Source organism: Fusarium graminearum, chromosome 2 (assembly GCF_000240135.3).
Source record: "Fusarium graminearum PH-1 chromosome 2, whole genome shotgun sequence".
Lineage (NCBI taxonomy): Eukaryota > Fungi > Ascomycota > Sordariomycetes > Hypocreales > Nectriaceae > Fusarium > Fusarium graminearum.
In genome coordinates, this window is record NC_026475.1 from 7,737,351 (window position 1) to 7,752,378 (window position 15,028).

A 15,028-nucleotide genomic window follows, 5' to 3' on the forward strand; every position below is an offset into this window, starting at 1 on the left:
GATATCTGCCGAACGTTGTCGAAAATAACGCCAGAATATTTGCGACCTTGCAAAGGTATTCCATCGGTGTCGGAGGGAATGATGGTGTTGATTTTATCCCTTAACTTGATGTCCAGTCGAAGTACAGAAGATTTGAGCTTCTTCGCTACTGGTTCAGGGATATGCTTATTTGTATCCGTGGTCGATAAGACATGCAGGGAAAATGTCTCAATGGTCGAGAGCGGTATATTCAAAATAAGGGAAGAGTACGTTGAGGGTATCTTTTTTGGTCGTTGTTTGAGATAAAGAGGTACCCAGATTTCAAAGAAGTAGGAACGCTCCTCGAGCCGCATCTTGAATGTTAAAGCCTGCTGTGTGGGATCGGCCTCGGCCAGGAACTTTTTACTGTCAAGATGTCGCCAGCTAACGACAGCAGCCGTGGAAATTGGTGTACTCATCTGAGATATATTCATCCAGTCATTTAGGGCCACCACGTTTCCCGTAAGAGGAGTTGGGCGAATGTCTGATGGTGTCGACCTGAACACAAGCCATCCAGTCACTGACTTGATTTCTGCTAGTAAGGGATGATCAAGTTGTGTTAGTGAATTCGCCAATAACAACAAACAGGTCCGGGGGCGGCCGATCACTGCCCGGGACCCACAGATTCGTGAGCATCACGTCATCACGCGTTTATTGATACCCCGCCACGCGCACCAGCCCAACTTCTCTCCTCTTCTCGCTCTCCCCTCTCCCCTCTCCCCTCTCTCCTTCATCACCAAATCTACATCTTTACACACAGCACGCAGCACATGTCCAAAGAGATGGTGAACCGCCACTGCATGCCGATATAAATTCCGAATTGCACCCCATAAAACGAGCGCAATGCCTCCTTTTTTGGAACAACCGGGGCACTGTAGACGGGGCCTGGTGCAGTACCTGCCGGCTTTGTTGGGGGACTGACGCTTAACTTGCCGGCTTTGATTTGGGAGTTAACAGGTTGCCGGCTGGCACAGTAACTGTCTTTGTTTTTGGTCCTCTGGCTTGCTTGTGTTTTATCTATCTGGTGCGTTCATCTTCTTGCTATTTGGCTAACTCTATCATTAGTTGTCCCTCGAAACACCCGCCCGCGCCGTCTTCCCCGGATACTAGCGACAACCTCAAACTCTTACTTCCCTTTCAATCGCCGTGGGAATCGCCTATCGCCTCATCGCCTCATCGCCCCTCACCGATTTCAGGATCTCGCTGTCCAGATCCATCGAAAACCGAACCTACGAACCACGACCACCAAAGTCGAATCTAGCGCAATGCCTTAGGAACAACCGTGCTTGCAGGCCAGTATCGTTGAAAGCAGTGGCTATCTACTAGACCCGTGTGCACTAGCTTCCTCGGCGAGGTGGGGGATGGCCTTGTTGGTAAGATGCATGGGTACCATCCGTTTTCGGAGCTAATGTCAGCCTTTAGACACCCTCTCTGGATCCCTACTCCTCATCTGAGGTCGTTGCTTACTCTCGATTCCTTCTCTCACACGGTTGTCTTCGGCGCTTCTCGATTTCGCCCACGATACATTGTCCGTCCGACACTCGCGCAGCGGAGTACTACCACCCGTCTCCCCGAATAAAACAACCTTCAAGCCTTGCGACAACTCGACCTACTTAACAACCGAGTGAGACCCCTACAATTATATACAACAACAGCCACAACTTCCTGGTCATCAGAATGCTTCTGTTACTTGTCCTGGCAGCTCTCGATCTGATTTTCGACTTTTCTATCCCTCTATACAAATCAACGAGACCTCCTTGAGCATGCGCCTCTACGATATCATAAGCTCATCACATTGGGGGTCGCCACCCGTATCCCGCACCACGACAACGAAAACTAAGATATGGAAGTCGCATGCTAGCAACAAAAGGATGTTTCGCTAGTTAATAATATATGAGGTATAGTTAAGAGCTATAAGCCCGCTTTATCACTCATGAGTATGTTTAACCACATCTGAGATCAAGTACATCAGGCTAACCATACCATACAGCCACCAACAGCAATAAGTCGGCAGATCACATGGGGGTGAGGTCCGTCGACAATTACACGTCAACGTTTGCGTCCTCGTGCAAATGGTCGTCACCAGCACTGCAACGAGTTATGCCCCGAAATCCCACACATCCTGACATCGGCCAAACAAGTGCACCAAGTGACGCTTAACTGTTGACCAGCACATCACCAACCTGATGACCATTACAGATAGGGATAATTTATGGTGGTTTATTTCAGCCTGATAGGCCATGGCCCTCGAGAACCAAGTGCTCTTCTCGCGAGACCAGCTCCCTTCGGCTCCCGGTAGTGACATTGACAATTAGAAATACTATAAGTTTATCATGACCCATACTTCGCTCTAGCATATAACTACTTTAAAACCCAAGTTAGCTCTACAACTGAGCTGACGATACAGAGGTACATGTCTTCTATGCGGGGTATAGTCCAGGCTTTAGATACGGTATACCTTTGGGGATTACAACATCGGGTCTTCGAGGCCGCTTTGTTATATGGTAAGTATCACATTCCTTGACCTGTCTCACCGTTCTGACAGGGCGCCTCAGCACGTATTGGCCCCTCATTTCTCAACTACTATATTAAAGATGCAGATCAATTTAGCTCTTGTTTTCCCATACCAGAGCATACAGGGCCAGAACTCCAAGCGTTACTAGCGCTTTCACTAGCATTTATTATTAAATATCGACATGCTAAGCTCAGGTAATACAACAAGCTGTAGAAGTTTTGCAATCGGCTGACTTGAAGATAGCTATGGGGATATTTACAATGCCCTAGGTACTAGTGTACTTGATAAGGAGGCGTATTCTCAATTTGTCTCTGTTCTTGAAACTGGGAGGCCTATCCCCCATGTGCTTTCACTGCCAGAACAAGCCTCTCAGCCTGCTCTGGCTGAGAGAGCTAGGGGTAGCCAAGTAGAAGCTGATCTCCCCAATGAGTTACAACTTGATGACATCTTCGCTCTCCCTGAGAGCTTTACACCCCCTTTTCAAACATTCAGTACGTCAGAAGCTCTCCAAAAGTTAATCGAGGAAGCAAGGGAAAGTGTTAATTACCAACATCCACAGGAAGTACTAAGCACGCTATTACTTGAGATTTAATGGACTGGTTCTTATGATATAATGGTGGATAAACTGGTCAACGATCTGGTAGGATTTATGTCTCAGAGAAATTAAACTAAGCTGATCTTTCGTATAGATTAAGCAAGATATCCTTCCTCAGCAGCCCTTACAAAGACATAAGTCATTATATCGACATGAGCCCGGATCAATCTCAGTTTCTCCAGGTTGGATTAAGGTCATTATACCTGCTTTAGTTGACGAGGGTTGCCAGGTCTCAATCGACGGCTCAAAGGTTGAGAAGCAAAATGTCAACTGGGACTGCAGGATAGGGATAATACTTGGTAAAGGCGTAAGGCTCTCGACTCCGCGCACAATCTTCTATTATTCAGTATCTATCCCCATCAGTCATGCAGAATAAAATCCAACCACTTGTTCGTTTCCGTGTAAAGACCCAGTTCGGAATCAGTCAACGACGGTGGTTCTTTTCTAATGTTCCATTGGGTCTTAAGAAGCTTATACCACTCCGGGTTGGCTGATGATACAGTGATGACTCTGCCTGTGGCATAGTTAGTTACAGTGATGCTATAATATCACGTTTTCGTACCTGCTGTGGTATCCTGCTCGCTCTCTGCTATACGCAACAACTGGTCAAGTATCGCTTTAGCCATCCGGTTGTATGATGGTGGCACCTGTGTAAAAAAAGACCTTTGCCCTTTACCCCTAATTAAAGTTCCCAGGGCAGTGTATATCTCTAGGATCAATTAGATGAAATGTGTGGTGGTAGGGTGAAAGTATTACCAAAGGGCTCCTTATCGACCAGCAGGGTGGTATGTTTCCAACCACGTCACGTCCATCGTGTCCGAGTGACTGTCTGTACGAGCAATCAAATCTACCACCTACTAACGACGGTCACAACGGGACAACCGACCATCGCAGCTATGATGCACGTGTCTCGCGGCGGCAACGCCTAAATTCTTCTCAAATTCCTTGGTCTCCGAACGTGAGAGCTCTAGACACGACTCAGCCACATCATGCTTCTCAAACCTCTCATCAAGCCCACCAGGCCGAGACCACGTTGTTTGATATAGGAACAAGTGGCACTGTCGCCAACGCCAACGCTCCGATAGAAGCTTCTGATCTCCAACATCAAGATGATAGGCCTGGCCTAGCCACCTCAACAAGCTTCCGCAGCTGCGAACCGTTTACTGTTTCAGCTTTGACGTATAGTCAGACGCCATCGTTCCCTTTGAATCAGGCTTCACCTCTAACGCAGTCGGGCAACGGGTTCTCACAGAGCGGGAATACCTCTAATGGTTTTGAAAACATGCCGCAGCCAGTAAACCTCAGGATATCTGACTCTTCCTCGTATTTATATGGCAGTACAGCCACGCCTAATAGTCACTATGCGTTAGGGATACAAGGAATCGATGGTCAGGAACAATGCAGCGAACATTATTTTTGCGATATGGCGCATATGGTTAATTTCGGTTTCGATTGGTGCTTTACGTCTTCTGCGATTTGAACATAGTGAAAAACACTACCAGTCTTTCTTTGCTAGATTCAGCCTCCTTACTTGTCTCTGGATCCTTCTCGCTTTGTCCTGTGCTTTCCTTACTTGAGTTCTGTTGTTTGTTTTTGCAAGAGCGATATATGCTAGTTCTGGGCTTAATCAATAAGATCTTTCCTGGTTGCCAGATATAACGTCCCGTTTCATAACCGGAACATATTGCAATTTTAATAGAATTGTATAGTAGGACAGCTAGGCCTATAAAGCCCTCTTTAACGTAAGGGCCGTCCTTACCATTATAGCCAAACCTAAAGACTTTAGGCATAGCTATTCCCTCTATTGCCGGTCTTAAATTCCATCGAGATAAGGATTTAATAATATTCTACTCCTTCAGTTCTATTAGCTAAGAATCCTATTCTCTGTATTCCCTCTGTTTTCTTAGGTACTTACTTTATTTATAAGGATTTCTTTTAAAATTAGTTCGCATTCTGAAAATGTTTCATACTGATAACACTTTCTATCGCTTTTAGTTATTAATTCTGATGATTCGTTTTGAATGGTCTTTTTTATTGCTAAAAGCCTTTTCTTGGCATTATCCAGTAGGTCAAGTTCTTGAGTGCCATGCTGGAGTTCTAGAGTCTCTCCTACAATCTTTGATATCGAAAGTGAGGTGAGACTTGTATGCAAGTTTAATACAAATGGATTAAGCCTAGCCTTTATACATTGAACAGCCAAAGGTATCTATCTATATATCTATTCTCTTATATAGACGATAAATTGGCAGGAAAGGTGTTAGACAGAATGCTATAGCCAGTTGTGGTGTACCCTACAATCGCCCCATGGTTCTGTGCCCGTCCTACGGACCGCAAGCCCATGGGTATCTGTACGGTTACAACTCATCCTGGAATAATTTAGAAGGGGTTGTTGCGAAACTGACGATTCTTACAAGACCTCACAACCCTAAAGGCTGATTGATTGAGACTTCACTGTCAGATAAGTGATCTTCGCCGTGGAGTCAATTGGTGCAGGGTAACGCAGAAGAAAATGACTAAGCCGATGGAACTCTGGTGTTTAAGCATCTATTTGGGATATAGAAATACAAGATTCAATTGTTTAAGCTTGCTACTGATGAGTATACTACTTATTAGTAACCTTATGGCTTTATTTTTATTTTTTATTCCGGTATGAATGTGACGATGAAAGTGAATGGAAATATGAGACAGGCCTGACTGACACTGTTCACCGCCAGTACATCATCTTCGAGGTCCCGTCCAACATTATCATCAAGAAGATATCTCCATCTCTTTGGCTTGCTTCTATTGCAGATCTTTGGGGCATATCAACTGTTGGCATGGGACTTGTCCGTAATGTGGAGGGCCTCATCGCCTGCCGAGTTCTGTTGGGGTTCTTCGAGGCCGGGATCGTTCCAGGTATGTCTTCTTTCAGCATGTCGTAACAAGGGCTGACAGCTAATGTCGGTAAAGGCTGCATCTACTTGATCGGCATGTACTACAAACGCTACGAAGTTCAATGGCGTATGTCCATCTTTTTTAGTGCTAGCATTGTAGCGGGTGCCTTTTCCGGTCTTCTTGCATTTGCCATTGCCAAGATGCATGACGTTGGAGGACTTGAAGCCTGGCGCTGGTAAGACATTGCAAAGATACAAGTATTCTCCTGCCTGCTAACATGTCGCACGCAGGATATTTATACTGGAGGGCCTTCTCACCGTTATCGTTGGTGTTATTGCAAAGTGGTGGATCCTCGACTGGCCTGAAGCAGCCAGCTTTCTCAACGACGAAGAGAGAGCCAGACTTGTCGGGCGTCTGGCAGGTGACTCAGGAGACGCCAGAATGGATCATCTAAATAAGACAGCTTGGAAGAGAATACTGTCTGATTGGAAGATTTACCTCGGTACAATTGCATACTTTGGTATAGTGAATAATGGCTATGCTGGTTCGGTAAGCTCAACAACGTCTTCCCCAGCATAATGATCAGGTGATGGCTAAACAACTATCTACAGTTCTTTATTCCAACCATCCTGAGAGAAATGGTGTACGCCGCTGAGCGCGCTCAACTTCTGACAATCCCAGTATACATTGTGGCAGCTATCAGGTACTTGACTGCAGCATTCCTTGCGGATCGTCTCCGTCGCCGATACAGTTTCACCATGATTGGAGTTATCTTGACAACCGTCAGCTATGTCCTGCTTCTTTGTCAGCAGAAAATCCCTACCGGTGCTCGATACCTGTCCCTGTTCATGCTCGTTTCTGGCGGATATATCACGCAGCCTGTACTTCTTGGGTGGCTGTCCAACACAATCAGTGGTCACTACAAGCGATCGATTTCATCAGCTGTGCAGATAGGGTTGGGTAACATCGGAGGCATTGTAGCCTCGAACGTGTTTTTTGCCCAGGAAGCTCCTCAGTATTGGACAGGCTTGGGTGTCAGTCTTGGTATGGTTTGGGTGTATGGCATCAGCTGCACTCTCTTTTATTTCCTTGCTATTAGAGAAAATAAGAGGAGAGATCGGGGTGAGAGGGATGATAGACTCCTGGGTCCTGATACGATGAACTTGGGTGATGACCACCCTCATTGGAGGTACACTACTTGAGGCCTAACTCGAAGATGTTCAATCTCACCCATATCGTGTTTATAGTTATAGTACTGGAGCTATCCATAAGTGATATTGAATGAGATGATTGGTTCATCTATGAGTATTATATAGACTTTATACCAAGAGAGGATGAATTGGTTCGAGTGAACCAGTTCTAAGAGATAGTAAGTTAGAAATGTTAAATATGTTTTATGATTTAAGAAAAGCTGGATATCTGCTGTTACTAATGAAGTTGTATGAGAGGTGAGTGTGAGTGAGATTTAGTCTCAGTCATCGCCACTCATAAAAGGACAAGTCAGCAAGATGAGCATGGGCCAAGCCATTAGTTGGTACAGTTGGGTCATCAAAACAATAACAGACTATGATAAATAAACAGAATTGACATTACTGAGTGTCGCATTATCCTCGACCAAAGACTGATATCAATTAATATCATTTATTTCTCTCCATAAATGACCGACGCAGCAGAACAGTATGTCCCCTATCCAACTTAAGAGTGCCCTATATTACAGCGCTATAACAGTGTCGCGACAGTGCCTGTTTTAGTGGCTGGGTTGTCCCCGCAACTAAAAAAAAGCTGCTAGTAGCTGCAGGCGCGACGCGTTACCTTTTGACTCGCCGGGAGAGAAATGATCCGTCAATGCATCTCGATTTTTCATGCCACGAAACAAACAGAAACAGAACAAACAAAGGACGAAGAGACGACAACAGCGACAACAGCAGCGACAACCATCATAACCATCACCGATACAGCATCACTACCGACGGCATCCATCACAAACAGCACTTGACACAAACGTCCAACAGTACAAACTTTATCCGGTCACGTTTCATCTTCATCCACCAAAACAGAGAGAGAGCCTCACCTCAATTCACTCCGCCTCGCCTCATTTTAATCCGTCTCCACCCAATATGGATAACTACCAGAGAATAGAAAAAGTCGGAGAAGGTTTGTCCCAACTCATCACTCATCTCATTCACCTACTAACTCAATTATCAGGTACCTATGGTGTCGTCTACAAAGCCCGCGACTTGGGCCACAGCGGTCGCATCGTCGCCCTCAAAAAGATCCGTCTCGAGACCGAAGACGAGGGTGTTCCCAGCACCGCCATCCGCGAGATTTCTGTCCTGAGAGAGCTCAACCATGCAAATGTCGTCAGCCTCTTGAATATTGTTCATGCAGACGGACACAAGCTCTACCTCGTCATGGAATTTCTCGACCTGGATCTCAAAAAGTACATGGATTCCCTGCCCGTTACCGACGGAGGTCGCGGGAAACCCCTGCCCACTGGAACCGCCACTGTCATCCGCAATCTGGGAATGAGCGACAAGGTCGTCGAAAAGTTCATGCTCGATTTGTGCCAGGGAATTAAATACTGTCACTCGCGTCGCATATTGCATCGCGACTTGAAGCCTCAGAACTTGCTTATTGACAAGGAAGGAAACCTCAAGTTGGCTGATTTTGGTCTGGCTAGAGCCTTTGGTGTTCCCTTAAGAAGCTATACGCACGAGGTTGTTACTCTTTGGTACCGCGCTCCCGAGGTCTTGCTCGGCGGACGACAGTATTCCACCGGTGTCGATATGTGGTCCGTCGGTACCATCTTTGCCGAGATGTGCTCCCGAAAACCTCTTTTCCCTGGCGATTCCGAGATTGACGAAATCTTCAAGATCTTCCGGTAAGCCCACCTTCCTTTAGTCTAACAATGCATATACTAATATCGCCAGAACTCTCGGAACACCCGATGAAGACGCATGGCCCGGCGTCACTGCCTATCCTGACTTCAAGCCCTCTTTCCCCAAGTGGCAACGTGACTTTTCCACTCCTTTGTGCCCCAACTTGAACGAGCAGGGCCTGGAGCTGCTCGACTACTTGCTCATCTGCGACCCCGTTACTCGTATTTCTGCCAAGGCAGCCCTGAACCACCCATACTTTGACGACATTCTGTGAGTATTTCTTCATCAGGCTGCATATCACCTGCTAACATGTGCGTGATTTAGTGGACGCAAGGAAGAAGAATAAATTGAACTCATTTGGATGGTAATCTGGACCCAGGCGGCACTGTAAAACAGAACCAGTGAGTGGGATTGTATAAAGTTATAACACGATGGAACGAGTACGATGAATGCAGTTAGTTTTCGTAAAGCATGTGAAGGAGTCAATTCATTGTTCATCCGCGGTTGTCTATGCATATGAGTGAGCGCGCAATGAGGAAATGACACGGGCTGTCGCCCATACAAAGTAAATTCAATCAACAGAGTTTGTCCCTCAGGTAAACTTAGTATGCGAACCTTCGAAGCTTTTGAACCTTTGCCTTGGTAGTAGCGCCAATAGCAGCACCAGAAGCAGGTACCAAGAAATCACTAGCCTTCACACGTCCATCCGACCCACGAGCGCCCTTCAGCGTAGACGCATCCGTGCTCTTGAACGCAGCATCGTTCCAAGTATCACTCGAATCCCACGAGTTTCCTGATGCAGAGACCTTGCTGTTAAGATCAACCTGCTTGCCGGTGTTGTTAGAGGCAACATTCTTGGTCACCTTGGATGACGAGCTGCGGAGATGGAAGCCCAGATTGCCATTCTTCCACGCAGTGTTGCGATCAAAGGTCAAAGAACCTGGGTTTCCGTTGTCGATGAATCCCTTCTGGGCATTCTGGAAAGCCATACAGTTCTTGACGATGTGGTTGGCAGGAGGGTTGTTTGTAATACCCAGCTTGAAGCCATTTCCATCACCCTCAAAACTGCTAAAGTCCCAGCGGTTGAAGCCGTTACCCCAAGCGTACACCTCGTCCAAAGTGACGGCAGAGCCAAACATGTACAGATCTAAACCGTCATCAACGTTGTCCCAGAGACGCGCATTTCGAAGAACGTTGCCCTCGCCCTTGCCCTCCTTGCAGGCGAAGCCATCTGCACTCTCACCATTCTTTCGTGGATCGCGGTTGCGGTAAGAGTCCAGGTTGATGACCAAGTTGTTGGACGATGCACCTTCGAGCTGAAAGCCAGTCTCGTAGTTGTCATGGGTGGAGAGGCCTTCATAATAGTTGTTTGAAGCATCACGTGCGTATATACCGTAAGGGCCATTGATGATTCTGTCATGTGTGAGCGAATGATTCCTCAGAGTCCGTCAGTGGAGAAACATACTCTAGGTTATAGAAAGACCACCACTCAGCGTTCTGAATGTGGAAGACACCACGCTCAGCATTTGGGAGCGACTCGCCAACGGCCTTTGGTGTGCTGTCATTTGTTAGTCATCTGTGTCTTTCTGCATCGATGTAACGTACCCAGGCATGTTCTCTCCATCAACGATGACCTTCTCATTCTGATAAGGCTTCACGACGATGGGGCTGCCCTTGGCACCGCTTGTCTTGACTTGGATGTTCTTAGACGGCGCATAGGTACCTTGGCGAAGGTAAATGATATCGCCAGCTTTGGCAGCATCAATGGCGGACTGGATAGATCCGTATGGTGATGCAAGGGTACCAGAGCCAGTTCCTGTTGGAGACACAAAGATGTCTTTGGCATTGGCACCAGCCAGGAAGGCCAGAAGGATAGCGGGAGTAAGCTTAATGAACACCATGGTTACAAATTGACTAGTATGCTGATGATGGCCATCAATTACACGAGACTTTCAACATCTCTTATAATGAATTTGCTTCAGAATATCTGATTAGCGAAATCAGGCGAAGAGGTTGCATTCCCCAGGAATATGATGTTTCCACCAATCAGGCCAGAATGATCCATCCTGGGGTATCCTCTTTTGGACGGTGGTCTCTTCGGGGATGATGTTGCTTCCGAGATATCTGTGGGGGCATAATTAAACATTGGGGGATCCCAGTATGAAACGGCTACTTTCAACTTCCGACACCCTTAATTCAACGCTTCGGACGAAAATACACCGAAGCGGTGTAGTTATCAGGTCGAGGAAGAACCCAGGCATATGACTAGATATACGCGTATTTCCCAAACCTTTCCCAGAGCTATTAGATCATCGGCAGACAACTTACACCTCGGTATGTCTCAACCTGGGATGGCTTTCCCCGTCATTGACACCCTTCCTCCTTGGGCTTTCCCAGAAGATCCTGAGGCTCCTCCTGCTCTGCCACATCATCAATAACCCCGTCACTTCAAGTAGCCTTAAAGTTTCCAGCTCCGTACAACTAAGAAGGAATCAAATAATACTAAAAGTAATGCAATATCGAATTCTCCCACGAGATAACACTGGAGCAGTGTAGGACTAGACACGATCAGTCATTAGTTAGACTATCTAGAGTGGTAATAAAAGTAGCATTATTATAGAATAGAGGGAGGACGTCAATCATAGGACAATGTCTCGACCATTAGCAATATAATACCCTGATAGAAGCGACACGAATAGCGCAAATTGACTTGTATAAGTGCCTATCTACAGAAAAAGACCTATTCCGTCCAAAGCGTTCTCCATTCACCGGTATACCGAGCCCAACTCGTGACAGAGAGATTGTTTTCCAGATATTAGTTGTATCGCTCAACCGTATCTACACTTTATCAATATTAGTTTAAATCCTTTCCCTAGGTCGAAATCATACTTGCCTCTGTTGTAGTGACTTGCTCTAACACTTAAAGCGGTCGACGTATTGGGGGGTAGAAATACAAGCATGCTTTCCTCCATAAGGCCATTTCTTGTCGTTTCGTGGGTAGTACTGGGGGCAGGTGCATTTAGCATATCCACCTTTGTAGCTGCATTTGATAGCACAACGATGTTGTTTGGCATCAGACTCGACATATGTACATGAGCCTTGCTGGCCAACAGCGCATTTAAAGGCATCGACAGCCAGGAACATGGCGCCGAAGGCAATAAGCTTGGAGACGTGCATGATGAAGGATTGGATTGGGTATAGAAATTGTAGAACTGAGTAGGTGTTGAGTTGAGAGTTGACTGGTAGTGTCCTGGAAATGGAGAGAAGTTTGATATTAATTCGAGGGACAGTAAGAGTATTTATCACCTTCGGTAGTTTCTTCTTTAAGGATAGTTAGTTTCGCTGGTCAAGCATGCAAGACCTCTTTGTGAAGTTGTACTATCTGCATGTACAACGAAGCTGAATTCACATACCTTGTCGAAGGAATATCCACACATGGACTATGGTCTGAGCGGGAGAAATGTAGAGTAACGCGGCATAGGTTACCACTCCACAAAAAGATTCATGTATAAAGCCCAATAGCCTAACAGTTTCCTAGGATTGTATCACTGCATTGAGACATTTATGCGCTCATATGCAGACATTATTGGCCCCCAAACAGAAGCAACTATCAAGGCGTCTAGACCCCAGATATAAATATAACCGGATACTCGGCCAATCCTTCAAACATTGGCGCCTACAATAAAGCTGCTACATTAACATTTATTGACTGTCCAGGAAAAGCCCAGTCCAGTGTCAACGAGCAGCATGGACGACCAATTGCCTTTAGATCGTGACGATTCATCCCGCGGAAAGAATCTGGTCCGCTACTGACCTAGAATCATATGCCTGTCTTGTGATGTGTGTTTTACAAGTACGTTACACAGCTTATCCAGCATAATGCACACAAAATATCTCAAATTACCCTCGCTGATACTGCCCGCCACAATCATCGGTCCAACGAACGCAACGTATGCCCTTTTGTCATGCGATGGATACTTGATGAAGACATGCATGTCTCACACGGCACAGCCCAATCTCACAAGATGATAGACACGGGAGGTATTGAGAGTTCCGATTGGACGAGAACAAGTTTAGTTTAGGTAACTGACAACGTAGGACTTGGCAATACTAGCTGAGCCTCTGAAAATGCGAAAAATAGCAGAAGGTCTTCCAATAAAATTTGCCGATCTGCTGCCTACTCGTTGATCCGACGGGAGGAGTGACCAACGAGTAAGTCCGGTCCTCTGTAGATCCTTCAGCTGTTTTTCGCAACCCCGTAGCTAAGGCACAACCCATGGTTACATACAAAACCGAACTCCACCTGTACTACCACCTGCCTACTGATGATTTTGGGGGCCATTTCTAAAGTCCAAGACAGTAGTATAACACTTCCCCCCCCTACATATACAGATAATAAGTTATACTGCATAAGTCATGTGCTGGAGCGGGATATAATAAACATAGGTATGCTGTAATGCTTACAATACTAGACAAAGAATAAGGACTATGGTAGAACAGAGGTAAGAGTAATAGTAAGTTGGATACTATATTGTTATGTAGAAATATCTTTATACTAAATGAGTGACAAGTAAAAAGATAACAGCGTACTAAAACAGGCGGTAAGGAGCGACAAGCAAGCAAGCAACCAGGCGATATGCCTATAACCACAACATCCTCTCAGTCAAATATTCGTTACCATGACGCTGGTATCCGGGATGACCTGGGCCAATTGCGCCAGAACCTTATTTCTTATCGGCGATGATGCACCTGCGAAGGGAGTTGTTTGGACCGACAGCACCACAGCGAGTGTCGCTGGGGATGTCCAAAGTGGTATCGGCGTACTTGATCCACATGTTGTCATAGTTCGTTCCGGCGCAGGCATTGCCCGGGTGGAACTCGACAGTCCAAGGTAGCTGGCCTCTGAGGGACGACCACTCTCTGCTGCAATCGATGTTGTACTTCTGGGTCCATCCATCGCCCCTGATGGTGATATCATCGAACGACATGACAACGCTGAAATATCCGCTTAAGAAGAGTATTGTTAGCTAACATGGTTAGATATCCAGGGGCTCTAATTCTCTCACCATGAAATTTGGCCGTGCAGGTCGTTCCAGTCGCAGCGCTTGCCGATATTATCCTTCTGCACTTCACCCTCAATGGGTGCGGCGGAAGCGCCAAGCGCAAGAAGAGTCATGAAGAATGTCTTGGAAAGCATAGTGAAGGTGGAATAGGAATTGAAGTTGGTGGTGATAGTGAAGCTGAGATTTGAATACTGTGATGAGAATGTTGATCGTGATGGTGAATAAAAAACATAAGTCAAGGCGAGGATAGCAGGAGTTCTTATACTTTTCGTTGTTAGATAGATCTCTATTCATTACTTTACCATCTTCATGCGAAAGTCCTTTCACTTTCTAACAACAGATGCATTTTGCGTTTCCATAAGCTATGTCTTGGCAGGTAAGCTGATGTATGTCGACACTTGTAAATTGAATACATGGGATTGGGATTCATAGGACTATGTGATCTGCACGGCCCGAAAGATGAAGCCAGATCCGGCCAATTATACGGAGCAAATCTGCGATAGTTGACCACAAACGTAACTCACTTAATTAGCTGATCACTTGATAGATACACTGTATAACAGCTGCCGTTTACATTTCTATTGATAACAAGGCAACTGCCGTGATACTTGTATTGCTGCTAGCGGAACATTTGGAAAACACATGGAACTTCTGCTGAACTTGGGCTGCCTTTATTAATCCCCATTAAAGGACCACTGTGAAACAGTCTTGGTCCCTGACCGATGGTAATGATAGTGACGCGGATTCTTGTTGCATTGAATATGGGAACTTTAAGTTAAAGGCAGTAGTGCTTTGAGTACACAGAATAGTTATTGGAACTTTTGTTGATCCATGGAAGCCTTACATCACCTTGTCAGAAACAGTGATGCCGTCTCCACATAGATTCTGCCTTAACCTTTCTCCTTCCAGGCATATTAAATCTGAACCCCCCGCTATTTCTTAAATTCGCATAATGACGATCCGACTCACATCGTATAGGGAACCTTGTTGATCATCAGCTGGTTTAAGATATATCTCTACGCCAAGTCAAAAGGAATTTCATTAGGCAATACCAGATGTCCTTGTGGAAGCGGCAGTGCTACTG

General features: G+C 45.9%; 6 protein-coding genes across 6 annotated transcripts; 3 read left to right on the forward strand and 3 right to left on the reverse strand.

Annotated features, from left to right (window-relative positions):
- Positions 1–958: 958 nt before the first annotated feature.
- FGSG_12502 (uncharacterized protein) lies at positions 959–2,354 on the forward strand (the record flags this gene model as incomplete). Its single annotated transcript, XM_011324332.1, has 3 exons — positions 959–1,391; positions 1,441–1,955; positions 2,009–2,354. A coding segment is annotated over one exon (321 nt), but the record flags the coding sequence as incomplete, so codon positions are not given.
- Positions 2,355–5,637: 3,283 nt separating this feature from the next.
- On the forward strand, positions 5,638–7,204 carry FGSG_03133 (uncharacterized protein; the record flags this gene model as incomplete). Its single annotated transcript, XM_011324333.1, has 5 exons — positions 5,638–5,775; positions 5,843–6,023; positions 6,063–6,237; positions 6,293–6,551; positions 6,614–7,204. 5 exons carry the CDS (start codon positions 5,638–5,640, stop codon positions 7,202–7,204), a joined length of 1,344 nt encoding a protein of 447 aa, XP_011322635.1.
- Positions 7,205–8,119: 915 nt separating this feature from the next.
- Positions 8,120–9,155, forward strand: FGSG_03132 (cell division control protein 2; the record flags this gene model as incomplete). Its single annotated transcript, XM_011324334.1, has 2 exons — positions 8,120–8,883; positions 8,933–9,155. The coding sequence occupies 2 exons, from the start codon at positions 8,120–8,122 to the stop codon at positions 9,153–9,155; spliced, it is 987 nt and encodes a 328-aa protein (XP_011322636.1).
- A 328-nt stretch (positions 9,156–9,483) lies between these two features.
- Positions 9,484–10,782, reverse strand: FGSG_03131 (uncharacterized protein; the record flags this gene model as incomplete). Its single annotated transcript, XM_011324335.1, has 3 exons — positions 9,484–10,294; positions 10,347–10,429; positions 10,516–10,782. 3 exons carry the CDS (start codon positions 10,780–10,782, stop codon positions 9,484–9,486), a joined length of 1,161 nt encoding a protein of 386 aa, XP_011322637.1.
- A 1,012-nt stretch (positions 10,783–11,794) lies between these two features.
- On the reverse strand, positions 11,795–12,318 carry FGSG_12503 (uncharacterized protein; the record flags this gene model as incomplete). Its single annotated transcript, XM_011324336.1, has 2 exons — positions 11,795–12,202; positions 12,295–12,318. The coding sequence occupies 2 exons, from the start codon at positions 12,316–12,318 to the stop codon at positions 11,795–11,797; spliced, it is 432 nt and encodes a 143-aa protein (XP_011322638.1).
- A 1,287-nt stretch (positions 12,319–13,605) lies between these two features.
- On the reverse strand, positions 13,606–14,078 carry FGSG_03130 (uncharacterized protein; the record flags this gene model as incomplete). The annotated part of the gene is made up of 2 exons (XM_011324337.1): positions 13,606–13,888; positions 13,948–14,078. 2 exons carry the CDS (start codon positions 14,076–14,078, stop codon positions 13,606–13,608), a joined length of 414 nt encoding a protein of 137 aa, XP_011322639.1.
- Between the last annotated feature and the right edge of the window lie 950 nt (positions 14,079–15,028).